Source organism: Megascapheus bottae, chromosome 18, assembly GCF_031878675.1.
Source record: "Megascapheus bottae isolate mThoBot1 chromosome 18, mThoBot2.hap1, whole genome shotgun sequence".
Taxonomy (NCBI): domain Eukaryota; kingdom Metazoa; phylum Chordata; class Mammalia; order Rodentia; family Geomyidae; genus Megascapheus; species Megascapheus bottae.
Genome location: NC_143526.1, coordinates 10,691,617 through 10,718,250, shown reverse-complemented (window position 1 = coordinate 10,718,250; position 26,634 = coordinate 10,691,617). Strand labels below are relative to the sequence as shown.

The 26,634-nt window shown below is 48.3% G+C and overlaps 2 protein-coding genes across 2 annotated transcripts in view; one reads left to right on the top strand and one right to left on the bottom strand.

Moving 5' to 3' along the window:
- Pygb (glycogen phosphorylase B) overlaps window positions 1-22,721 on the top strand; it is a 44,894-nt gene extending 22,173 nt beyond the window's left edge. Inside the window, exons 3-20 of the mRNA XM_090351900.1 lie at window positions 642-720; window positions 4,344-4,447; window positions 5,457-5,588; window positions 6,002-6,113; window positions 6,551-6,633; window positions 7,665-7,808; window positions 8,289-8,381; window positions 9,262-9,408; window positions 10,701-10,864; window positions 11,322-11,436; window positions 12,288-12,389; window positions 13,001-13,148; window positions 14,167-14,225; window positions 16,301-16,442; window positions 17,524-17,731; window positions 18,857-18,991; window positions 21,008-21,074; window positions 21,698-22,721. Of these exons, the coding sequence (XP_090208026.1) occupies window positions 642-720; window positions 4,344-4,447; window positions 5,457-5,588; window positions 6,002-6,113; window positions 6,551-6,633; window positions 7,665-7,808; window positions 8,289-8,381; window positions 9,262-9,408; window positions 10,701-10,864; window positions 11,322-11,436; window positions 12,288-12,389; window positions 13,001-13,148; window positions 14,167-14,225; window positions 16,301-16,442; window positions 17,524-17,731; window positions 18,857-18,991; window positions 21,008-21,074; window positions 21,698-21,850 (2,187 nt within the window). The 3' untranslated portion in view covers window positions 21,851-22,721. The remainder of the gene's footprint in view (window positions 1-641; window positions 721-4,343; window positions 4,448-5,456; window positions 5,589-6,001; window positions 6,114-6,550; window positions 6,634-7,664; window positions 7,809-8,288; window positions 8,382-9,261; window positions 9,409-10,700; window positions 10,865-11,321; window positions 11,437-12,287; window positions 12,390-13,000; window positions 13,149-14,166; window positions 14,226-16,300; window positions 16,443-17,523; window positions 17,732-18,856; window positions 18,992-21,007; window positions 21,075-21,697) is intronic.
- A 2,764-nt stretch (window positions 22,722-25,485) lies between these two features.
- The window catches only part of Abhd12 (abhydrolase domain containing 12, lysophospholipase), a 77,495-nt gene continuing 76,346 nt past the window's right edge, over window positions 25,486-26,634 (bottom strand). The window contains exon 13 of the mRNA XM_090351899.1: window positions 25,486-26,149. Coding sequence (XP_090208025.1) covers window positions 26,110-26,149 — 40 coding nt within the window. The 3' untranslated portion in view covers window positions 25,486-26,109. The remainder of the gene's footprint in view (window positions 26,150-26,634) is intronic.

Below are 26,634 nucleotides of genomic sequence, written 5' to 3'. Positions count from 1 at the left end.
CTATCAAATTTCAAATATCCAAATACAAATAAATTCAATATATCAGATAGCAAAGTGAGATACTATAACAATATGAGATAACCAAGGGACAGCAAAGGAGATGAGAGACAACATAGTACATTAAGGACAACAATCATTCGTTATATGGCTTTTGTTTCAATATCCTGGAGGTCCTTTCAATTAGCTTCATACTATATGGCCTTATGTATCAAGATTTTGCTCTATTGCAGATCTCTGCTAGTAGAGCCCAAGGTTTCTACTGATTATGACGAATGAGGGAAACCATTGAGCCTAAGTTCCTTTGAGTCTGGCTTACTTCACTTAATATGATTTTTTCTAAGTCTTTCCATTTCCTAACAAATGGGGCGATGTCATTCTTTCTGACAGCAGCATAGAATTCCATTGTGTACAAATACCACAACTTGTTGATCCACTCATCAACTGAGGGACATCTAGGTTGGTTCCATATCTTTGCTATGGTGAATAGTGCTGCAATGAACATTGTTGTGCTAATATTGGGTTTTAATTCTGAAAGAAAGATACTTGTTTTTGGTATAAGCTCACAAGATTTAAACATCTTTCAGTGTGGTGTTTGAGGGAAATATGAAGTAATACTGAAATGCTGCCTCTTTTGTTCACAGTTGGGGTTGGACATGGAAGAACTAGAGGAAATAGAAGAGGATGCTGGCCTTGGGAACGGGGGCCTGGGGCGGCTGGCAGGTAACCCATCCTTGTTTTTCTAATTTTTTGTCTTGGTGGAGGACCAGATGGCCAGACCAAGAGCAAGTTTGCCCCTGACTCTGTTAGGATGTAAATTGGCCTCCCTCAGAGTGCATGTGCAAGTCTGTTCCTCTGGTCAAAATCTTTTCACTAGTGGTAGTGGGCTGGGGGGAAGTAGGAGATGTTCATTCTCTTTCATACTAGGGCATTTCATAATTATACAGACCACACTTGACAGAGTCAGGCCATCTGGTGCTAAGAAAGTATTCAGTCCACGGTGTAAACCATCTTGCAGGGTCCAAAAGCCTTGCATTTGGTAGCAGGACAGAGGGCTGGAAGCATCCTGTGTGTCTGACTTGTAGGGAGTGCTGCAGCTCACTGCCTTACAGTAGGCCCTGGTCCTGGCCCAGTAGCTGAGCCTTTCAGGCATATTAAGTGCTTCCTCCAGCCCCTGCTCTTGAGAGCATCCCCAGTTTTAGTGATCTCTGCCAGCCTTCCCTAGAAGACGGAGCAGCATACGGAACATGAAAGTGGGGATAACAGTGTGTGTTTCTGGCCCTAACTATAGAGGGATGGGGGAGAATGTCCTGGTTCTAGTTACTTTGAGACCTAGCCCCTTTTGCTGATTGCCATAAACTGAGGTCCATCCACCAAACAAACAAACAAAAAAAACCCCTACCTCTAGGGGAAGTGGAGCTGTGTCTCAAAATGGAAGAACAACAACAAAAAAAAACCTGTAGGGTTTTCAGATTTCACCTTAAATTCTTCAAAACTGTGGCGGGGAGTTGAAAAATATAGCTTCTTTTTTTTTTTTTTTTTTTTTAAATTGGTCGTGGAGCTTGAACTCTGGGCCTGGGCACTATCCCTGAGCTCTTCATCTTAAGGCTATCTCTCTACCACAGTGCCACTTCCTAGCATATTTTTTCTAGAATAAATCAGCACATGAATCTATATAAAGAAAAAAATCCACCCTTCTACCTTACTCCCACGTGAGTCTTCCACACCATCCTTAAGCAAGGCACATCCTTTCATTGCTACCTGCCTTCTGGGAGACCATATCCTGCTAGGGTCCTAGCCTTCCATGCCCCTAGCATTGTGACACTGAATTGTGCATCACGGACTTCCTGCTTTATCCTTCCTCAGCAAATACAGAATTCTCCTTTATAAGGAAGAGTAAGTCACTGCCTCCTTGATCTCTTCCGGGGCCTGTGTGTTTCTTAAAGGTCCTGGGACAGCTCTAGGGATCACTGGTAAACCCTGAGGCTGATCCATCCTCAGGCCAGTGCCCACAGTGAAATGGTGTCTTTCCTTCCATTTTTTCCAGGTACTTATCTTGCCACTTTCCTTCACAATGTCCTCTCCTCTACCAGCAATGCCCCTCTTCCACTTCCAGAGTCCTCTATGGCCTGCTGCAAATGACCTGCTGTCTGCTTGGATCCCTCCACTATGGCAGACCTAGACAGCATCAAGCCTTCCATGGCTTGATATTATCTGTTTCCCTCCTATAATTCTGAGCCTCTGTCTCTCTCTGTCTCTCTGTCTCTCTGTCTCTGTCTCTCTCTCTCTGTCTCTCTCTCTCTCTTTTGCCAATCCTGGTGACTGAACTCAGGGCCTGAGCACTATCCTTGGGTTTTCCTCAAGGCTAGTATTATAGCACTTGAGCCACAGCATCACTTCCAGCTTTTTTGTTTTTCTATGTATGTGGTACCGAGGAATCCAACTTGGGCCTTCGTGCATGCTAGGCAAGCACTCTATCACTAGGCCAAACTCCTGGCCCAATTCTGAGTCTCTTTACCAAAGTATGAGTCTTTCATTTGTTGATCTTTCTCACTTGTCTCCTCAGCAGCAGACTGAAACATTCAGGTGCCTGCATGGGTATTTATTTTCTAGTGTTCCACGTGGGAGTCCTTCTTCCTTTCCTTTTCTTTCCTCTCCTTTTCTTCTAGTGCTAAGGATTTTACCCAAGGCTTTGGATATGCTTAGGTAAGTGCTGTACCACTGAGTAACTTGCCCAGTGTTTTTTTTTTAAATCTAGGAATTTAGTTGGGTTTTTTTGTTTTTGTTTTTGTTTTTTAATGGGGACCGGGAATTTGGCCTAGTGGTAGAGTGCTTGCCTAGCATGCAGGAAGACCTGGGTTGGATTCCTAGCTACATAGAAAAAAGCCACAAGTGGTGCTGTGGCCCAAGTGGTAGAGCTCTAACCTTGAGAAAGTCCAAAGTGCTCAGGCCATGAGCTCAAGCCCAGGACTGTCAAAAAATAAAAAATAAAATAATGGACATTCAAAGGTACATGGTATCCTTAATATGTGACTATTAAATCCAAAGAGTACAAGAGTGAGGACTCAATAACTGCATACCCAAAGCTATAGACATGGTAATGGAAATATAAACTTAACTATATAGACATAAAAACCTATGACCCTATAGACATAATGTTTTATTAAATTAATATGTTTCTATGACATACAAACCCTTAGCCTAATTTTGATTAAGTTCTCTAGTGATTGTAAATAGAGATTCCCTCCTTGAACACTTGTTTGTTAAACTTGTCATTTAAAATACATATAAAAATCAACATTAATAAATTCTTTAAAAAAAGACTCAAAATAATGGACATTCTACACATCATTTTCTACCACGGGGTTTTGACTGCCCCTCTTACTCTTTGTTGTCAGTGAGAAATTTGTGTTTGCAGATGGGTTTTCATCATTCACTACCCCCAAGAGATGGATTTCCCTGCCCCATTTTTACATTCTCAAATTAGGTGCTACTGAACTTTGTGAACCAGAGACTTGAAAATTTTTTAAAATCTCTTTTCCATATAATTTTGACTTACAACTGTGAGAGTAACCTCATGCATAATTAAATGTTAACTGATGTGATAAAAATGTGTTCTAAAAGATGTCTTTAGAAGACAAGGATGTCTTCAAATATCTAAAACACCATTTTGAATTCCCAAATAAAAACTAAAAATAGAAAAAAATAAAATCTAGGAATTGAGTTTGTTTTCTGAGTTTAAAATCTAGGAATTGAGTTTGTTTTTTGTTTTGTAAGACTGGAGGTTGAACTCTGAGCCTTGTACTTATTAGATTCTCATCTACTTGAACCACACCTTCAGCCTTTTTTTCTTTCATTAGTTTTTGAGTAGGATTTTACATTTATGTCCAGATACGTCTGGACTACAATCTTCCTACTTAGGTTTTTCTTTTGCCATTCTTGGGGCTTGAACAAGTGTTGTAGGCCCTAGAATTACCTGTCACTAGTTAATTTCCAGACCTGCTTTCTTAACATGTATAAAAAACTCCATGTGGAGAGGTGGGGAGGTCTCATGCCTCAATGCATATGTCTGAGAGAAAACTGGCGTGGAGGAACTAGTCTTGGCCAGTAAAGAGGTACCTGGTCTTATCATATTCTCTGTGGGACTATGTTTTCCTTCTCTCTCCTCCCCACACCTATGCATTGGTATAGGTGAACAGCCCTGGCTTTCGGGGCGAGAATGTCCCCTTTCATGAAACTGAGCTGATTAAGGTCACTACTGACTCTCTGTTAGCTCCCAAGGGGCCTTGATTCCCAGCAGCCTCAGTCTCTGCTGATAGTCCGTGGTCTGTGATTGGATTTTTCAGCCTGTTTCCTTGATTCAATGGCCACCCTGGGGCTGGCAGCATATGGCTACGGGATCCGCTACGAATTTGGGATTTTTAACCAGAAGATTGTCAATGGCTGGCAGGTGAGTGACACTGGCCCAGTTCACTGGTTTTCAGCTCTTCTCACTTATGAAAGCAAGCAGGCATTCTTTCAATTAGGCTTTGTCTGCTGTGCATTTCCTAGACAACCTACAGATGGTCCTCTGCAAAGTGCAGCAGGAAAATGCAGCTGTGCTGGACATTTCCGGTTCTGCCTGATGTGGCCAAGTTGGTTCCTTGCAGACATGGTGACAGAGAAGTCAGATGGGGCAGCCTTATAGCAGCAAGGAATAGGATGCTATGAATTGCTTGCTTGCTCCCAGGGGTACCTGGACGTGCATAGAGAGTGATGCTTTTGGGGATCATCTTCAGGGATAGTTGACTTGGAGTAATCAGAAAGCAGTTATTGTAGCTTTCATTCCTGCCTTCTGCCTTCCCTCCTGACATGAGTGAGGGGACTACATCTCAGGAGGTCAGAGGCCTTAGGGGAGGGGTAGAGTGATGAACCTCAGTTAAAGCATCAAACTACAACAAGCGAGGTGATCAGGACCATGTCAGTGAGACGGGCCTGATCCCAACCTGCAGTCTCAGGAAACTCAGGCCAAGGGCAGCACTTCAGAGTATAAGTCAGAGCTGCTCCAGTTTGGTGGAGAATAGTTTATTTAATATTGTTTGGGGTGTGATATAGTGGCACGTACCTGTAATCTCAGCTATTTTGGGAGGCTGGGATAGGAAAATCTTGAGTTCAGGGCCATTTTGGATGACTTAGTGAGACCTTATCTCAAAAAAAAAAAAATCAATCTAGACACTGATGGCTCATGCCTATAACCTAACTATTCAGAAGGTTGTGATCTGAGGGTCATAGTTTGAAGCCAACCCAGGCAGTTAGCCATCAGAAAACCAAAACAGTACCTAGGCCCTGAATTCAAGGCCTATGACTGACCTCTCCTCCAAAAAAAAAAAAAATTGGGCCCTAAAAGTCACAGATGAAGCAGGGCTGGGGTTAGGAACAAAAGGTGCAGTGATGGATATGCCTTGCTGTTCCCTCTGTAGATTGAAGAGGCTGATGACTGGCTGCGCTATGGCAACCCCTGGGAGAAAGCCCGACCCGAATACATGCTTCCTGTGCACTTCTATGGGAGAGTGGAACACACCCCCGAAGGCGTGAAGTGGCTGGACACACAGGTACTGAGGCTGTGGCTGAGCATGGGGCCACCCCGCTGACTCTTGTTGCTTATTACTAGCAGGATCCAGAAACATATTTGTCTTGATGGTAGTAAAGGCCTTTCCCCCTTGGGTGTGTGAGAACAGTACCCCAACACCTCTGTGAAGCTTCTCCTTCTGGTGCCATATTTGGCTCATGGCTCTCAATAGTGTCTGAGCTGTCAGAGCTTTGGGTAACTGAGCCAGGCCTGGGCCAGTGTCTGGAACAGTGTTCAGGTCCTCCCTCCTGGCCAGGCCCTGGGGCCCCAGGGCTCATAGCCTGTGCTGGAGGGGCATATAGAAAAGGAGGATCCTCCCTAGCAGGGGACACGGGGGCTAAGAAAGAAACAGGGTCCCTGTGGTCTCAATCCTGAGTGTCTCTTCCCTGTGGTCAGGTGGTGCTTGCCATGCCCTACGATACCCCAGTGCCTGGCTATAAGAACAACACGGTCAACACCATGAGGCTCTGGTCCGCCAAGGCGCCCAATGACTTCAAGCTGCAGGATTGTACGTTGCACCCTGCTCCTGTTTCTGCGAGGATGGCTTTTCCCAGAGTGGTGTGCTCACCACTCCCTTCCCCCTTTCGCATTCTTTGCTAGAAATCCCAGCATGACCCCTCCGTTGTCTGAAAAGCACTTGCCTGGGTGTACCTGACCTCCTCAAAGCTCCCTTGTGAGCCCAGGCAGAATGCACACAGATCCAGGTCCCAGCAGTCAGGGTCACAGTCATTTGGACCCTGTATCACAAGAGAAGGGGCTGGGGATATATGTGGGTGTAGGGCACTATGGGACCTGCTGAGCACCCTTTTTGTGGGGATGAGACGAACTATCCAGCCAGCTCCTGCTTTCTCAGTCTTCCTGAAGAGGCAGCTGAGCAGCTGTGGCGCTTGCGCTTCACAAGGCTGAGAGAAGGTGTGTACTGACCCAGATGCTATCTCTCCTTAGTCAACGTGGGGGACTACATCGAGGCCGTCCTGGACAGGAACTTGGCTGAGAACATATCCAGGGTCCTGTATCCCAATGACAATGTGAGTAGCTACTTCATGTGACGCTCATTGGCCAGGCCTCTTTCCAGTTAGACTGTGAGCAGGAGGTCAGCCTGGAGCTGACCTCGCACAGGCTGTGTGTACATGTGGGGCTGCTGGCAATCCTCCCATCTGGACTGCACGGCAGCTCTTGGGAATAGGGTGGGCTTGGTTAGCCTTGAAGTCCTGTGTGTTCACATGAACGTCTAGTCTGGATGGATGCTTCCCTACTCAGGGTGGGCAGTGTCTCTTTGCAGAGCCCATCAGACCATGGGCTGGCCTGTGAATGTGCATCTAGTAGACGATCCTGTTCCGCAGGGACTGAATGACCCGTTTGTCCCTGGGATTACCTGGACATGTTTCAAAGATTCCTTCCACCTGCCCATCATGTTTAGCTAGGTGGTGACCGTGCCTAATTCTCTGGACTTAGTATCTGGCAGCTTGCTATTGTCCTTGTTGTCAGCTAAGAGTCTTGGAGTGGACACAGCTCATTGGTAGAGGGTGTGTTTAGCATATATGAGGTCGTGGGTTTAATTCCCAACACTCACAAAAGAAGTCATTAAAAAATACCTAACTTGATGAAGCATGCACTTTTTAAAATGAACTCTTTCTTTTATCCAAGTAATCTGTGCCTAGATAACAAAGACATGTAAACAGAATAGTACTGTCTGCTCTCCCTTCCCTTAGACTTGAAGTGCATTCCAGAGCTGTTGGATGCCAGTGCCTCCCTAGTTGTCACTCCTTGTGGGTTTTGTCCTCTTATATTTGTCCTGTGGTTTATCATACAAGTGGTGACCCTGAGCTGACTGCCCTTCCTTCCCTGTGTTCTTAAGGCGCACACAGAGGCCTGGGTGTCAGGCAGGCTTGGCTTGGCCACTTGTTGTTGAGCTAGGTATCTGACCTGGGCCTTCCATGTGGCTCAGAATGGACCCTGGACATAGGGGCAATTGGGTTGCCCAGGACTCCTCCCAGTCTGACATTTTCCAGCCTGAACTGGTACCTTGGCTGTGACTGTCCTGTGCTTGTGTTGGCAGTTCTTCGAGGGGAAGGAACTCCGCCTGAAACAGGAGTACTTTGTGGTGGCCGCTACCCTCCAAGACATCATTCGCCGCTTTAAGTCATCCAGATTTGGCTGCCGGGACCCAGTGAGAACCTGTTTCGAGACATTTCCTGACAAGGTGTGTGATTGATGGGGAGGAAACTCTGTATCAGAAGGGACAGAGTTGTCTTAGACTCCTAGGGGTTCTTCCTCATATCCTGGGAGGGGCTGGATCAGGCTGGAAATGTGCCCCATGTCACAGGGTCTCATCATCCTGGGTCAGGAGTGCATCCAGGGTCCTCTCCTGGGGCTGATAAGAATCAAGGCAGGGAGGACACATTGAAGAGTTCCTCTGGCAAAGCCTGGCCTTTGGCAGCCATCTTAAGTACAGCTTAGCCAGAGAAAAGCCCTGTGTGTGGAAGAGTATGTCCTGCAGCCCCTGCCACCTCCTGCAAAACATGGCTGGCTGCAGAGCCGGTGGCATCCTCCTGGATCATTCCCCAGGCCTTCTGGGATCTAAGGCTGGGGCTGGAGCTGCTAGGCAGGTAGGCCCTTCACACCATCACTGGATGCTCACGAGAGATGAGGCAGCCGAACAGCACCCTTGTGTGACCTGCAGGTGGCCATCCAACTGAACGACACCCACCCTGCTCTCTCCATTCCTGAGCTCATGCGGATCCTGGTGGATGTGGAGAAGGTGGACTGGGACAAGGTGAGTGTAAGAGAACAGGTCTCGGGATGGCATTCTCTGTAGACCGTAGCCTGTGCTTGCGATGGTTATGACTGGGTGAGCTGGTCCTAGGAGGTGGCACCTCCTCAGTCTCAGCAGGCCTGAAGACTTCACCTTTGAGAACACTGGGGCCATGGGTACGGAGTGGATCCAGAGGTGGATACTGTGTGAAATGGCAGCACAGCGGGACAAGGGTACTGGAGACAGGAAATGAGGAACGGATTTTGACACTTTTTAGGGATTCTTGTATGTAGGGATTCTTTCTTCTCTTAAAGTTTGGTGAAAAAGACCCTAGCATTTAAGAAATACAAGACATATGTATATGTCATTCTAGTGTGACATTATTTTAGAACGACTTGTTCTCATAACCCAGTTTCTTTGGTCCTAGATTCTTTGGTATGGCAGGACTTCATTAATTGAGCTTTAGCTATATTAACATAAAAATGTGAAGTAACTCTTACTCCATTCATAGACTGGCCTTGGGCTGTGTGCACTCCCGGTGAGGCCATGCCTAGTACTGGGTTCCCTGCAATCCAGGCCAGTGAAAGAGGAGCCCCCAATGATAACCGGTGCCCTCCATACTACGGGTGGCAGGTCAACTTAGTGGAAGCAATGGATACTGCTCAGCATTCTGTTGGGTTGAGAAAAGGAGAGTTGAAAAGGTGATTCTCAGGGTGTAGGTTATTTATGTGTTTGTTCACACAGGAGGATATAAAATTTAGGTGTGTCCTATCAGATCTATAGACTCTGAGAGGGAGCCCAGCCCTGGAGAGCAGGGCAGTGCCATTGGGCTCTTTCTTGTGACTCCAGTGTCTGCCTAGGAATGTTTAAACAAAACTGTCATGCTGTTCTTAATGTCTAGGCCTGGGAAATCACCAAGAAGACCTGTGCATACACCAACCACACTGTGTTGCCCGAGGCCTTGGAGCGCTGGCCTGTGTCCATGTTTGAGAAGCTATTACCAAGGCACCTGGACATCATCTATGCCATCAACCAGCGGCACCTGGATGTGAGCATTGCCGTGGGCAGTGGCGCAGGGTGGGGACATTATCCATGCCATTGTTGTCCACTAATGGTGCCTGGGTGGAGGCCCATCTCCCCTCTAGCCTGGGAGAGAAGATGTGTACTCCTTGGAGTCCCGGGACTGATACCTAGCAGAGTTCTTGGCTGACCACCGCCTGACTTCCACACTATATTGTGGGATTGACTAACTCAGGTCTTTTGTTTTGTTTTTTTTCCAGTCCTGGGCTTGAGCTCAGGGCTTGAGCACTGTCCTTGGATTTTCTCAAGGTTAGCACTCTACCACTTGAGCCTCAGCACCTCTTCTGGCTTTTTGCTATGTATGTGGGGTACTGAGGAATCGAACCCGGGTCTTCGTGCATGCTAGGCAAGCACTCTACCACTAGGCCAAACTCCTGGCCCCTGACTCAGGTCTTTTAAAGTCCCAGTTTCCAAGCAGGCTTTAGATAGGTTAGATAGGTTAGATAGAAATCAGTGTCTCTAGCTGGCCTGTGTGTATCCTGAAACCCTAGATGATTAACAGTCCTATCTGTCCTTCTGGTGCTGTCTGACAATGGTATAGAAGTGAAGAACATGGGTTTGAGAGTAATTGTGTTTTGTGTATGGTGTTATGGATGAACCCAAGGCTATACACACACACACATACACATATATATGCACATACACAGCAAGGAGTATTGATGAGTTCTACCATAGCCACAAACTGGGCAGTACTGAGGTTTGAACTCAGGGCCTCACACTCACCAGGCAGGTGATCTTATTTCCAAGCCATTCCTCCCACTACTTGTTTTCAGTATGTGCTCTTGCTTCCTGCCCAGACATATAACTATGCTACTGTGACAACGGGTGCATACCCCCATGTGCAGCCATCAAGAACTTGATCTTGAATCACACACAGTCTTCTCAGTCTCAGTCTCTCAACTAGTTAGGATTACAGCATGAACTATGGTGCCATACCTGCCATGTCCTTTTTAACCTTTGGGTGAGAAAGCAGCTGTCCTTCTGGTGGGAATGTAGTTGAGTGCTGCTTAGCTTAACAGGGGCACTGCACCAGCTTCCTCCCCCACCCTGCCAGTGTCTGTCCTTAGTGCAGCTCTGCAGGTCCCATTCCAGGCTCAGGAATGAGTCTAGGGTGAGGCCTGTGGGGTAATCATCCATCCTTCCCGGATATGGGTCCCTAGGAGAGTGTCCAGGTGCAGGTCTGTGTGTACAGCCCTGCTGGGGCTGTTTCCTGGTTTGCTGTGTGTTGAGCCTGTGTGTGCTCTGTGTCCTTGGCCTCAGCACATAGCTGCCCTGTTTCCTGGAGATGTGGACCGTCTGAGGAGGATGTCTGTGATCGAGGAAGGGGATTGCAAGCGAATCAACATGGCACACCTGTGTGTGATCGGATCCCATGCTGTGAATGGTGTGGCCAGGATCCACTCGGAGATTGTGAAACAGTCTGTGTGAGTGAGGGGCTTCCCTAGAGCTGGTGGAGCACCTTCCCAGTACCCAGGTTTAGCTGTAGAACTGTTTGCCATTACACACCATAACCAAGATACATGACATAATCCCCATGCCCACTTGTGGGAATGAAGGCAGCTACCCTGACCTTGCCCCCAAGCTCACCTGTGCTCTCTGCTGCCTCCACCAGTTGTTCCTCATCTGCTTCCTGGGCATTTCAGTCAGAAGCTGAGTTAATGCTCTATCTGCCATTGTCCATATTCCACCCACACCCCATGTGAGGCCAGGTGTACAGGGTTTGGGGAGGTGGTGGTCAGGGGCTTGATATGATCCATTCCTTCACCATATGAGCACCAAGACCTCACCATGACAGCCAGCTTAGGACCTCATGTCTCCTGAGAAGCACCTTATATTTTCTTGTACACATTTGTGACAGTTTCCTGTTTTCTGTGTTTGTAGCTTTAAGGATTTTTATGAGCTAGAACCAGAGAAGTTTCAGAATAAGACAAACGGCATCACGCCTCGGCGATGGCTGTTACTGTGTAACCCTGGGTTGGCGGATATCATCGTAGAAGTGAGTCTTGACTTGATTTTGTGTCCTATTGGGATATGGGACACGGGAAGTCCTGACCACAGTTACAGGCTATGCAGCTGTCACTGGCAGTGTCACCAAGCCCTTCACTGAGTGATAGTTGTTGAGCTGATGGCATTCTGGCCCTGGAAAGACTCAGGCAAGGCTCCTGGGAACACATACACTGCTCCCTCTCTGCCTTGTGCACAGGTTCAGAAGATCACTTAGGCTTTGGATGGGGCCAGTGTGCCTCTGAGAGCCTGTGGAAGGCTCGCTATGTCAGGGGAGGGAGCAAGCCCAAGACATTGCAGCTTCTTTCTCACATGTCTATGGGCACTGTGCTAGGACCATAGCACCTTGCGGCTGGTGTGGGGAGGTTTCCCAACAGGGGCTCAGATCAGGGAGGGCTCCCCTGGGAGCAACACTGGGCAGGTCTGGGATCGTGCCAGGTCCTCCTACACTTCTAGAGGACAAATGAGGAGAGGCTTCAGAGAGGCCCGGTCAGCACCGGAGCCTCAGATAGATAGTTAGAAACTGCTGCTTTATGAGAAGACACCCCTCATTCTGCTGGTCCCATCCGTCAGCCGGTGCTGGGACATCTCAGTCAAGGATCAGTGCAGTCAAAGACAGGGAAGTTTATGAGTTCATTGGAAATGATTGAGCTGTTGGACTTGGACCTTCCTGGTGGAGCCCTTGAGCAGGCTGAGGGCAGGGCAGGGGTGTCCCCATGCCATATGGCCATGAGGGTCCTGAGAGGAAGTGTTGTGGGTCTCTGAGGAAGCAGAGGCACAAGGTGACAGATGGAAGAAAGCTAGGGCTTGAACAGATGCCGCATGTCCATTTCATGTTTCCAGAGAATAGGGGAAGACTTCCTGACAGACCTGAGCCAACTGAAGAAGCTGCTGCCGCTGGTCAGTGATGAGGCATTCATCAGGGATGTGGCCAAGGTCAAGCAGGTAGGCCCGCCCAGTGCTTCAGTCCTCACTTTGTCCATGCCCCAGCCTCTGTGGGCCCATCCAGCATCCCTCACCAGGCATCAGGGAGTTAGGGACCCACTCTTCCCAGACAAGGATCCTGCTGACCTCCAGTCATCAGTGGACTGGTGGTAGCAGATCCCAGCCGTTCCCAGCTTTACCCTGGTCACTGTCTTGGCAGTGGGTGTGTAGAGGTATTTCTGGAAGCCACCTGCCATGGGAGTCTTGTTCTGTCACTCGACAAGGGCCAGGTCCCTATCACCCAACGTGTTGTCTGGTAGGGTCATGGTATTCGTAGCACCAAACACATCTCCATTTGAGCTTCTAAAACGTTTGCTTATTCCCAAGCCTCCCCGTGTGTCCATGTCACATTCACCACCTTCGACTCTCCTGTTTTGCACTTAGGCTTTTTCTATTTTTGCCACTCCTGGCCCAGCATGTCCATTTTTAGTATCACCCTTCTCTGCTCTTTCTCTGGTGTCCTCTTCCCCCAATGGAGTGAGCAGAATGGAAAGCCAGAGTTACTGGGATCTCAGAGAGCTTACAGGGCAATTTGTGTGAACTGTGTGGCCATTCTTCTTCCTTTTCCCCAGGAAAACAAGCTGAAGTTCTCTGCACACCTGGAGCAGGAGTATAAGGTGAAAATCAACCCATCATCCATGTTCGACGTGCACGTGAAGAGGATCCATGAGTACAAGCGGCAGCTGCTCAACTGCCTGCATATCATCACCCTGTACAACCGTGAGTGTGGGTCCTGGGGAGCTACGTGTTTTATTTTCAGACATGGCCATGCTTTTCTGGATGGTCAGGTGAACAGTAAGCTAAAACCCAAGGGGTTATGGAACCTTGGAGGCCAAGGCCTCAGGGGAGGTAAGGTGTTGTAGGCTCCAAAGCAGGTTTGGCTTCACTTTACTTCATATTTTCTACAAGTTTTACCTTTTCTAAAAAGACTGCGCAGCAGGGCTCGGTAGCTCATGCCTGTAATCCTAGTTACGCAGGAGGCTGAGATCTGAGGATCATGATTGAAAGCCAGCCCGGGCACTAAAGTCTGAGAGACTCTTATCTCCAATTAACCAACAGAAAAACGGAAGTGGAGCTGTGGCTCAAGGGGAAAGGTGGGAGCCTTAGCTCAGGGACAGTGCCCAAGCCCAGAGTTCAAGCCCCACGACCAAAAAAAAAAAAGTGTGCTTATTTGAGGTATTTAATGTGTACACATGAAAATTAGAATAGCTAGGTGTCTGTACCCCTAATTTATAAGCCAGCCTAGGCAGGAGAGTGTGCCAGGTGCCTCCTTTGAGTCACCTCTCATCTCAGTGTCATCAAGCCATTTATAGCATGTTTTAAAAACATGAGTTCTTGTGTGGAAAGGTAACAATGAGATCTTCCATTGTATAACGCTAAAACACACCAGAAAACACGTAGCTCTCATGTTCTCCCTAGCCTTGAATATTGGACCAGAGCCAGACAGGCTGCCAGGTTGGACTTTTCCTGAACCTTCCAGGAAAGGTGTCTGTGGTACAATGACAGTGGTCCTGGCTGACCTTCCTCAAGTAGGAAGGCTAAGGAGAACTTATGTACTAAATTCTTAGCAGTATTAGGGCCGTCTGTTACAGCCACCTGCCTGTGCCTCTAACGCTATAACACATACTTTGCCAAACCTACCTATCCAGATTCTAGGTTTCTGGGTCACTGTGGAATACTGGGGAGGGATGGTCCGTTTCCCACTATCTCACTTGAACTTCTTCCCTTTGTCCTGCAGGAATAAAGAAGGACCCAACCAAGACCTTTGTGCCCAGGACTGTTATGATAGGGGGAAAGGTGAGCTAGCATCTCCACTTACCATTTTGATCCTGGGCCCAGGATACACACATTCCCTCCTTCTCCTCCCCTCCCCTCACCCTCTGAAGGCTGATGCCAGTGTACACACAATGCCAAGGGCACCTAGCTTTTGAGGTGCTTATGGATAAGAGAAGCCCTTGACAGAGTTGGCTGAACAAGTGAGAATGGGATTGGGGCCTGCATGCCTAGCCCCCAGGAGTAGGGGCTTCCCCAGTGGGCATGTTGGAGGCCCATCCGAGGGTGCACACCCTTGTCCCCGCTTACTCCCAGGATTTCATGTTCTGTGATCAGAAAGGCACTGGGTGGCGGTGGCTGATTTATCTACCACATGAGGCCACTCCAGTGTGGTTTCAGTTTATGTTAGTGTGACACTAGAATATTATTGCTTCATTATACTTGACAACAGCTGGGGCTTTATTAAGGGAATGTGGGATACGTGGGTTCCCAGCTTTGATAGGAGGGGTAGTCCTGGGCCAGGGGGCAGGTCACCCAAGTGCAGGTCGAACTCCAACTGGCTGGTGCGTGTGAAGTGGGCACAGGTATTTATCCCTGGTCTGCAGAGCTGTCCTTCCCCTGGATTTTGTCACTTGTAAAGGTGATGCAGGGAGATGGCTCCTCACCTTGTTTTGTCTCCCCACCCCCTCACCTACTTTTTCTTTAAGGCCAGTTCTGAGGCTTGAACTCAGGGCCTGGGGCATTGTCCTGACCTTACTTGGTTAAGGGTTGAGCCACAGCTGCATTTCCAGCTTTTGGTGATTAGCTGAGTCTCAGACTTTGCTGTTCGGGCAGGCTTAAGACTACAATCCTCAGATCTGAGCCTCTTGAGTAGCTAGGATTACAGGGTGTGAACCATCAATGCTAAGCTAGATATCTGAATTTCTTAATTGATAAGATTTTCCTTTCATGTCTTTCTTCCCTTTTGTGGTAGGTACTTGGATTTGAACTTGGGGTCTTATATATGTGAGGCAGTTGCTTTATCAGTGCCTCCAGCCTTTGGTGGTGGTTTTTGAGACAGGACCCTAGTCTTGCTTCTTGTCCAGGCAGTAGTCTGCCTGTTTTTATGCTTTCTATTGTAGTTGTGATAACAAGTTATGTACCACCATGCCCTGCTCCTCAGATGGCGTCTCTTGAACTTTTCTCCCTAGCTGGCCTGGAACCATGATGTTTCCAATCTTAGCATACCATGTGACTGAGCTAAACAGGTGTGACACCAAGCTCAGCTATTGACTGAGAAGAGGTCTGGAGTATATGTCGGACCCAACCTCAAACCACCATCCTATCTCAGCTTCCCAACTAGCTGCGATCACTGTTCTCAGCCACCAGCACCTGACTCAGGTCTCCCTTCCCACACATACCATTTTCCCCTCCAAATACACTGGTTACAGAAATTGGGTCATTATCCCTAGGCTAGATTTTTCTGAATATATCCCTTTGATATGGTTACTATATTGCTTAGATTTTTTGTTTTCTTCTAAATTAACAGTTCTAGAAGTCTTTTGTTTCTTTTATCTCACAATTTCTGAGATGCTGGCTGGAATCAGAAAATGAAATTTGAGCCAAGTGTGGTGACTCATGCCTGTAATCTTAGCTACTCAGACTGAGATCTGTAAAGGTTCAAAGCCAGCCTGGGCACAAAAGGACTTGAGACTCTTATCTCCAATTAACCTCTAGAAAACGGAAAGTGGGGCTTGGCTCAAGGGTAGGGTGGTAGCCTTGAGCTGAAGAGCTCAGGGACAGCTCCTAGGCCAAGTTCAAGCCCCATGACCCACAAAAAGAAAAGAAAAAAAAATGGAAATTTGAAATTGACAAACATCACAAATGAGGTGACCTCCTGAGGAGAGCTTGGTATATGCCTCATCCTCCGGACAGAACCAGGTCTTCTTTCCCAAACCAGCAGGGCCACAATATGGGGTCTGGCCTGCTGTCTACTGGCTAGACTTGCACTGGGCTAACAGTTCACCCTCTTGGGAGAAGATCATCACTGCCAGCTGTGCTGGCTCCTGTATGGCCCCTGAACAAAGCATTTCTCCTTTAACCCTCACCTTCCTTTCTAGGCAGCTCCTGGCTACCACATGGCCAAGATGATCATCAAGTTGGTCACATCCATTGGTGATGTTGTCAATCATGATCCCATCGTGGGTGACAAGCTCAAAGTCATCTTCCTGGAGAACTACCGAGTGTCCTTGGCTGAGAAAGGTAACACGGGGGCCGTGAGTTTGGCCTAGTGGTTAAAGTGCTTGCGTAGCATGCATGGAGACCCAGGTTCGATTCCTCGGTACCACATACATAGAAAAAAGCCAGAAGTGGTGCTGAGGCTCAAGTGGTAGAGCTCTAGCCTTGAGAAAGTCCAAGGACAGTGCTCAGACCATGAGCTCAAGCCCAGGACTGGCAAAAAAAAAAAAAAAAAAGCCAAAACAAGACCCCCCCCCAAAAAGTCATAGCTCAAGTGGTAGAGTACTTTAAAAAGAATAGGGAAGTTTGAGCTTTAAGTGCTAGCCTTGGAAATTTGGCATGTTGCTAAATCTTCCTAAGAATTTCTCACTCAAATGTTCTTTCCTTTTCTATTTTCTTGAATCCCTTCTCACTCTTATATTGAGATGAGCTGTCTCCTGTCCCATATTCACAACTGGCCATGAGGCACCAAGGCCTCTTGCTTTCCCTCCAGCTCCTTGGACTTGCCCTGGGAATACACAGATGGACCACATGACCCGAGGGCTAGTTACACCTGTGCCTTGTCTCAGCTTAGGATATTGAGACCCAAGTGTCCAGCCAGAGTGTGTAAGAACACATCCCTTTCTAGGGGACTGCTGCATCTCAGCTGCCACATGACAAGCATAGGGTCCATTCTGTACAAACCCAGTAACTTCTGTGTGCATAAGCACGAGAATCACAGCCTCTGGACCTGCAGGAGTCCAGGTTCCTTTTGCACGATCCAAGTTTTATCAGGAAATGGAACAAGATATCAGTGTCATGGAAATGAAGGAACCACACTGTCAGCAAGTGAGGAGAGTCCTAGTTGACAGACTGGCTTGGTCCCTGAACTTCTAGAACAAAAATCCTATGCCATTAGCCATTTCCTCAATGGTCTCTATTTTGGAACCCATGCCTCAGACTGTACTGATCAAGGAAGGACCAGGAAGGAGACAGCTGCCTGGTCCCTGGGTCCCCCAGAAAGCTCACTGGCAGACTCAGGGGTAGGCTGGAAGAAGGGAGCGTGGTAATGGCTGGGTAAATGAGACAGCAGGGCCTGGTACTGACCTTTTTCCACCCTCTACAGTGATCCCAGCTGCTGACCTGTCACAACAGATCTCCACTGCGGGCACCGAGGCCTCGGGCACCGGCAACATGAAGTTCATGCTCAATGGGGCACTCACCATCGGTACCATGGATGGTGCCAATGTGGAGATGGCCGAGGAGGCTGGAGTTGAAAACCTCTTCATCTTTGGCATGAGGGTGGAAGATGTGGAGGCTCTGGACCAGAAAGGGTGAGTTTGTGCGGATGCCATTGAAGTGTGTGGCAGCCGTGGGGAGGGTGCTGTGTACAGTGGTATGGAGCAGAGGCCAAGGCTGATTGGCCCTGTGGGGCCTATGTGCTCACTGGGTGACCACCAGTCCCTTCAAGAGTTTGAGGCTGCTGGGTAGGGCCTTGGTCGCTCCTGCATTGGTCTCTATAGCAGTCCATAGACATGGAGACACCTCCATGACAAATAGCACACAGTTGACTTAGGGCCCCATTGTTGATGTTCTCCGGCCTAACTTGTCAATTACCCTTTTATTTTGAAATACTTTTGTTTCTTTCATGCAGAGATCTCCATCTACCTTCTCTTCCAGCTCCCTATTGTTTCTCTCCCAGTTCCTTTTTGTTTAAGTAAGTCATAGTGCGGTACACGGCTAGCTGTGAAAGTCCATGTTGTATTCTTAAGCTCACCAGTCTTTCCTTCTATGCTCCTTTTCTGCCCTAGGACCCCATATAGGGCACCCCACCTCCTCCTATCTGAGATTTATAGTTTTCCCTTCTTGCCATTGATATCCTTGGGAACTTCTGCCCTTGTTCTGAGAAAACTTAAAAGGCAATTGGGTTTTAAAGGTCTTAGGGAGTCAGTGAGATGTTTAAAACAGCAGTAGGGTTCACGATGTACCTCAAAAGGCAGTTGTCCTCATCACTCAGATAACTTGCATGCCTGTAGAGGGCTTCCCCCCAAATCTTCCTGCCTGCTCCCTGCACCTAGGTCCTCTGATGACTATGGCTTACACTGGCTGGTTTTCCTTCATTTTTGGGTTCACCAAGGTGATCCTGTCAGGGAAGCTTCTGGGATTTTTAAAGCTTGGCCTAGACTTTCACAGCAAGGTGGGTTTGTGAGCAGCTCGGCCTCATTTATAGAAATACAGTGTGGGTCATAAATGTAATCACACAGCTTGTAATAACAACATTGCTTTAAACTAGAGGTTTACAGTATGTCAACACGTAATCCTTACTTCTCAAGGGCTAGTAGCGAATAGTTGACAGCTGGTCCCCTGAACCCTAGACACAAGCTGGGGATTGTGTTCACTACGTGTTCTCCAAGGCTGCCAGCCTGGGGGAACACTAAGGGCACCAATTCTCTCCACAGGTACAATGCCAGGGAGTTCTATGAGCGCCTGCCTGAGCTGAGACAGGCGGTGGACCAGATTGGCAGTGGCTTCTTTTCTCCTAAGGACCCAGAGTGCTTCAAGGATGTGGTCAATATGCTAATGAACCATGACAGGTGGGGCACAACTCCTTCTTGCTTGCTTCTCTTCAGCTGCCACCACGAGACAATTGGGTCTTTCTGGTGGGCTGACAATTATATTGTTTGGAAGAAGACAAGACTTGGGCTTTTGTGAGGCTTTATCTAAGCATGAGAGAACTCATGGCTGACCAGACAGCCAAACACAGTGCAAGACTGGAAGTGTCTCCCCAAGAGTTCATGGATGACTGTAGAAACAGGAAGCTGGCAGACTTGTCCACAGGTTGGGTGGAAGCCAGTAGTGGGAGCACAGGCAACAGTCAGGAACCTAGCAGTTAAAAAGAAGTAACTTGCCAGGCACAGGTGGCTCACATCTGTAATCCTAGCTACTCAAGAGGCTTGGAGCTGAGGATCATGGTTTGAAGCCAGCCTGGGCAAGAAAGTATATGAGACTCTATCTCCAATTAATCACAGAAGAAGCAGGAAGTGGGGCTGTGATTTAAGTGGTAGAGTGCCAGCCTTGAGCAGACGGAGCCCCAAAACAGCTCTCAGGCTTAGAGTTCTAGCCCACAACTGGTAAAAAAAAAAAAAAGAAAAAAGAAAAATAGGGTACATCAAATAGTCATTAACACATGGTTAAAATTGATCTGTAATTACCTGACAGGCCAGGGGATTCTGCTGCTCTTCATCCTTTCCTGCTGGGAAAACTTGAGTCTAATGGAGGCCAACAATCTCTTCCATTTTTAGGACTCTTGTCACCAGCTAGTTTCAGTCAAACCACCTTATATCCTTATTTATATCTGTGCTAAAAAGTTGGACACCCTCCTACTGAGGCTTATGATGGAGGAGGAACATTTTTATTTCATAAAAAATTTTCTAAATGATTTTTGCTAGAGAAGTATTTCAGGGTGATCAATAAAAATCAGCCGAAAAATATATTAGGATAAAAATTCTTTGCAGAGAGAAAAAGTGCAAAGAGAATGAACAATGTAAAGTTTCCAATTGTCACATATTACATCATATAATGTAAAATATCCGGTTGTCACATATTACATCTTGTAATCTATACATGAAGAGGAACTTATTAAATAGTAATATTGTTGCCGAGTGCTGTCGGCTCACTCTTGTAAACCTTGCTGCACAGAAGACTTAAGATCTGAGGTTCATGGTTCAAAGCCAGCTCAGGGAGGAAAGTCCATGTCTTTTTGCCAATTAGGCACCAAAAAGCCACAACTGGAGCTGTGGCTTATGTGGCAATGCCAGTTTTGAGAATCTAGGCCCCAAGTTCAAACCCTAGTACCAACACACAGTAGTTTTGGGGGTTTTTTTGGTGTGTCATGGAGCTTGAACTCTGGGCTGGGCACTGTATCTGAGCTCTTCAGCTCAAGGCTTCTGTCCTACCCCTTGAGCCACAGTCCCACTTCTAGTGATTAATTAAAGCCAAGAGTCTCACAGTCTTACTGCCTGGACTGTGATCCTCAGAGCTCAGTCTCTTGAGTAACTAGGATTACAGGCATATGCCACCATAGTAAATTTTATGATTTGTGCTTCTGTCTCAATAGTAAATTGAAATACCTTTCAATAGTTCACAAGTCTGCACTTTTGTCTGCATCAGTTCTTAGACTTGGGAATACAGGGATAAAGGAGGTGCCATCTCTCCACAAAAGCCTGTGGGCGGCAGGTGAAATGGGCTCATAGCTGCGTCTGCAGGCTGAGTGGGCATGCGTATAGCTCCAAGCATCCATGTAGTTGCACTGTAAATGCTAGTCCCTTAAAGGAATAGTGTGCTGAAAAAAACGTTTTTTCCTAAAATAGCATTTCTAGTATAATGATGCCCTCTTGACAAATGGATCTGGTACAGCCTGATACCCACAAACAGAGTGGGCTCCTTTACCCTGGTCCCCAACAGAGTTAGGGATGACCTGAGGGCTAGGTAGACAGTTCCTGAGCCTACTGAGGAATGGGCCCCTGACAACAAAGGCCATTCCATTCCAGGTAGGACTCCTTGGTGGCTGCTGCTTACTGTCCTGACCCAGCCTTCTGACACTGTTTCAGGTTCAAGGTGTTTGCAGACTATGAAGCCTACATGGAATGCCAGGCCCAGGTCGACCAGCTGTACCGGGTAAGGTTCATGGGCCCAGAGACCAGCAGGGAGCAGCTGGATCTCTGGGGAATGATGGGCTGACTAGGTCAGATTCTTCACTTCTACTAGAAACAAGCCCTTTCCTGAGGCCAGTGGTTTGGGTTTTTGTCACTAGTGGGTCATACCTGCTTTTAGGTCAGCTGCTGTCATTTCCTGGGGGAAATGGCTCCTGACAGCCAAGACCAGAAATAAGAGGTCGAGAAACCAAGTCACCCCGCCAGGACCCTTCAATCTGGGCTGACCTCGAGTTTGACTATCTTGAAGGCCTCTTCTGGTGCTGGCTGTAGCCTAAGGCAGCTTGAGGAGCTCTGGAGGAGCTGTGATGAAGCCCTGGGTCAAAGGGGACCACTTTGTCTAAAGTGTTGAATCCACCTAGACAATTGCTTACCTGAATTGCCAGCACTGAGACTCTCCCCCTCATTCTCATCAATTCTAATGTAGCTTTTCCTGAGTCTCTAAGTTCCTCTTTTCCTGTCAAGCCTACCCCAGGGGGCCCAGAGCTCATCTGGGAACAGTCCTAAAGTTGCAGAAACTCAGGCTCTCCTAGGCGACCTCAGCCTTGTGAAAGGTGCGGAAGATTAACCATCCCTTTCCCCCTGCAGAACCCCACAGAGTGGACCAGGAAAGTCATCAGGAACATTGCCTGCTCCGGCAAGTTCTCCAGTGACCGGACCATCACAGAGTATGCCCGGGACATCTGGGGCGTGGAGCCCTCTGACCTGCAAATCCCTCCCCCCAACCTCCCCAAGGACTAAGCGCTCATGTAGAGGACCCAGTGGGTATCTGGCTACTGTACTTGAGTCAGTTTCCAAACACCCTGCCAGCAGCGGGTGGTCTCCACTTTTCTTCAGTGCTGTCGTCCTGGTTTCCCACAAAGGAAATAATGGCATTTGCAGCATCTGTGGTCTTGGATGGCCCTAGATGTGAACAGGGATGGAGCCAGCTGCCACACCCCCAAGAAACCATGCTTATCTTGCCATGAGTTTAGGTCTTTAGTTTGGAGCATCTGCATTCTCAGGTCTGTTCAGGTGGCCATGGTAAAAGCCTGAAGACCCGTGTTTGGTAACATGTAGGCCACTAGCCATAGGGCGTCCTGGCCCTGTTGGGAAGAGTTGGACCCTTCAGACTTCATCCCCACAGCCGCCTGTCTTTGTCCCCTCTTGGGATTCTGCTCCTGGTAAGTGGGTCAAGGACTCAGGTGGGCCCAACCCTTTGTAGCCATCCCAGGAGCCAATGTAGGTGCTTGAGACCATTAGGGAAGGACCTGTGACCCACATCTCAGAGGCCTTAGTTAGGACAAAGTTGACTGACTGATGTAGGTAGAGCTTGATCCTGCTTTTTCAAAGGAAAAAAGTAGCTGAAGCCTTCTCTTGTTTTAGAAAGTCTAACTTGTACTTCCATAGTCAAATTCTGTATCTGAGCCAGGCACTGGTTTAGGAGGCAGAGATCCTCTGAGGATCCCAGTTCAAAGCCAGCCCTCGCATGAATGTCCATGAGACTTCTCCAGTTAACCACCAGAAAACAGGAAGTGGCACTGTGGCTCAAGTGGTAGAGCTGAAGAGCTCAGGGACAACGCCCAGGCTCAGAGTTCAAGCCCCATGACCGACCTCCACCCCCCCCCCCAAATATATATCTGGAGGTGATGCTGGCAGGACAACTGCCTGGATCTGAACCTTCAGAAACCTCCTGTCCATGTCCTGAGGTTCCATAAATGCAATAGCCTTCTGTGGCTATAAGCCCAGAGGAGCCATTTTTGCTCTGCCCTTGCGCAGGCAGGTGAGAGAATGCGAGCATGCGCCCACCCAGCCCTCCCCTCTGAGGTATGAGTTAGGGCAGAATCCGCCTGGCCTCAGTGCTGCCTGTCACCATGGGGGATGGATGGAGAAATGTGGATCTGTCCTAGAGGCTTCCACACCACCTTGCATGCTGGACCTGGCTGTGGGAATGAGGCTCTTCCCTCACCCCAGGCCTGAGTGTCTGCGAGGTATGATTATCCCAAGAAACAGTTCGCCAGAATCACTGGTCTTCTCTGGGGTGGGGACAAGTTCTGAGGCTTGTCTTCTGCCCAGTGGGGGTGGCCCCGTGCATGAGGCTGTACTCCGTGAAGCCACTGTGTATGACTGCTACCCTGCCACTTGCTGTTACTGCCTCATGAAAAACTGATTAAACTGTCTGTGGTCAGTTGATACGGTGTCTCTGTTACTGCCTTTTCAGCTCTGGGGTTTCACGGGAAGTGGGAGGAAGGGTCCACAGCCTGGGGTTGGCGTCCATCGCAGATGGACTCATTCTTTCCTCTGTAACCAAGGCCTGGGCAGTTAGGACCTATCATCCTGGGACTGCCAACAGAATGTTCATTCTCATCTCCACCGGGTACATGCCTAGAATCCCACTCACTCTCTAGTCCAGTCAGGTGAGAACACTGTTCTCTGGGTACAAAGAAAGCATTCCATTTCTAATGTGAACCGTAGCTTTCTACACGCTGTGTCTGCCACCCCCACCTCCAATTTTTCAGTTTTTATTTTTTGGCCCTGGGGACCAAATGGTTCCTGCTAAGTATACACAGCTAGAGTCCAAAATCAAGAGGGTGGGCCAGGGATGTAGTTCGGTAGTAGAGCATCAGGACTGCAAAAGGCAGTCAGGAAGGACCTGAGTCCTGTGGGATGTATGTACATATGTATGGGGGCCGGGGCACGGCCCTCCTGCTTAGAGCCACACAGCTTGATGCTGTACTTCTAAGCCCAGGACAGCTGTGATCCCCATGAGCTATGGTTCCTGGGATGCATTCACAGTTGCCAGCATGGAGCTTACCCTCAGAGTGAGCCTCTTCTACACAGCCACTCTCACATGAGACTTAGTCCTGACCACACAGGTCTTGCAGCCAAATGATCTGCGACCCCACTGGGTATGTGGAGCTTGGCCCAAATTATCTGGTAGATGACAGCAGTTGCCAGCTCTGAGCTCCCTCTCGTCATTTGTCTTCAGTCAGCCTGTTAAAACACCTGTAAACAGCACTAACAGCTTGCATTTTAAATCTCTGCATTTGGCTTTGTTGCCCCCACTCCCACATCTGTGGTGGTCTGCAGAACAGAAAGAGAAGGGGGGGAAAGGATGAGGCTGACTTGGGTGGAACCGGAGACCAACACCTCACATATGTGCTGGAAGCCATGGTGTGTGATAGTGGGGATCCCAGCCTGACTGTAGTTTAGACTACCACTGGCACATACAGGAGCTCTGTTTGTGACTCAGAGGCCACTGGCACAGACCAGAGTAAAACATGGAGGCTGGGGGGGGGGGGGCGGTTAACAGGGTGTTCCAGACTTCATGGCCTTCCCAATCTGGAGCAGTACAAACACTAAGCTGTGGGAAATGCACACCCTTTAGTTAGATCAGGGCTTTGGCCAAAATGAATGTCAGAAACTCAGCAGTCCAGTTTTAACTTGGTGTAGGAAAAATATTTGAGAGAACTGAAGTACGATTCTTTCCTTTTTCTTTTTTTTTTTTTTTTTTGCCAGTCCTGAGCTTCGGCTCAGGGCCTGAGCACTGTCCTTGGACTTTCTCAAGGCTAGAGCTCTACCACTTGAGCCTCAGCACCACTTCTGGCTTTTTTTTTTTTCTATGTATGTGGTACCGAGGAATCGAACCCGGGTCTTCATGCATGCTAGGCAAGCACTTTAACCACTAGGCCAAACTCCCGGCCCCTGAAGTACGATTCTGAGAAGGGGAAGGTGTGACCATGCTGGTCTCAGAATCCCTGGTGGGTTTGGACCCTCCCTTCTACAGATGCAGGATGTAGAAAGATAAACGCTGAACTCCAACCCACAGACAGAATGGGCCTGTTCTTACTACGCCATGCATGCTCTTCTCCCAGAAGTTTCTTGATTTGAGATGTGACTACATCCATGTCTCTCTTTACCACACTGGTGTGAAGAGCTACAGAGAGGGCTGGTTTGAGCAAAAAAAAAAAAAAAAAATTTTTTTAAATCCACATCTGTACATGAGATGCCCCAGAGAAGAATAGATTGGTGCATGTCAGAATCCCTGGCCTTGGGGTTTAATCTTTTCTCCAAGCAGATGTATGTATGTATGTATGTATATGTGTGTGTGTGTGTGTGTATATGTGTATATATATATGTGTATATATATATATATATACACATATATATATATATGGACAGACGAAGCCCAACACTCCTAATCAGAGCAGGGAAAGGGCCACCTAGGTAGGAGTACATTTTAGGAAAAGGCTACCTGCAAGCTCTGAATCAGAAGAGCCCTCGCATCTGGAAAGGGGGCGGGGGCGCGTGGGGAATTCTGCCCACTCCCTGGGGTTGTGGGTGAGGCCTAGGTTAGCACCCCTGGGTCAGCTTTGTAAGGGAAAAACCACGAAACAGACCACCACCACAATTTTATTCTTAAATAAATGCTCAGTCTACGGCCAGGTTAGACAGATAGGTGGACAGACAGGAAGGAGTGCAGATCTGGGCACCTTTCCTCTGTGGATAAACGGGCAGCCATAGGAGGCAGAAACAGCCGAGGAAGGCAAGCAGGGACATGGCCAAAGGGATGATGGATCCATTACACTAGATTCTGCATGTGCCGGGAAGGCAGAAAGGGCAGTCAGTCCTTCCACATTCCCAGCCGTGTTGCCAGAAATCCCAGAGCTGTTCTGAGACCCCTGCACCCCCTCCCAGGCTCCTGTGCTCAGCTCAGGAAGTATAGGATCAACTAGGTGACACCACTGCTGTCACAAAATCTTCCCAACGAGAACTTGAGCAGAGTGGAAGCCGGAGGAAGAAGGGGCCACATGCCCACCACAGATCCAGGCTCCAGCCACGTGCACCACAGATAGGCGGGACTTCATCCCTGCTCGCTGTGGCTCAGTCCTCTCTCCAAAGGTGCTGGACTCCTGGGCTCCCGTGGGTATTTCAGGAGCCCTAGGGTGCTGGGCTGCTGACCAGAGGAAAAGGGGAGGAGGGCAGGTCTTCAATCTTCATGCTCCCTTCACAGGTCAGTCTCAATGCTGGCGTTCTGGTTCCAACTTCCCCAGGAATTCCCTAGACCGGAAGAAGACCATCATGAGCCAAATCTCCAGTCAGACCAAGGCACCTGCTCTCTGTATCCTCGAAGGATGTCTGATGAGGTGGAGTCCACTACAGGAAATAGACTAGAAACTCAGGAGGAAGCCAGTTATAGTGGCTCACACCTGTAATCCTAGCTCCTCAGGAGGCTGAGATCTGAGGATCAAGGTTCAAAGCCAGCCCAGGCACAAAAGGACTTGAGACTTATTTCCAGTTAACCTCTAGAAAACTGGAAGTGGGGCTTAGCTCAGGGTAGGGGGCAACCTTGAACTGAAGAGCTCAGGGACAACACCCAGGCCCAGTGGAAGGGCGGTAGCCTTGAGCTGAAGAGCTCTAGGACAGCACCCAGGTCAGATTAAGCCCCAGGACCCACAAAAAAAAAAAAGAAGAAGAAAAGAAACTCAGGAGGACAGGATGGACTCCTTGTAGGACTCATATTACCAGTGGGGTCAAATCCCAAC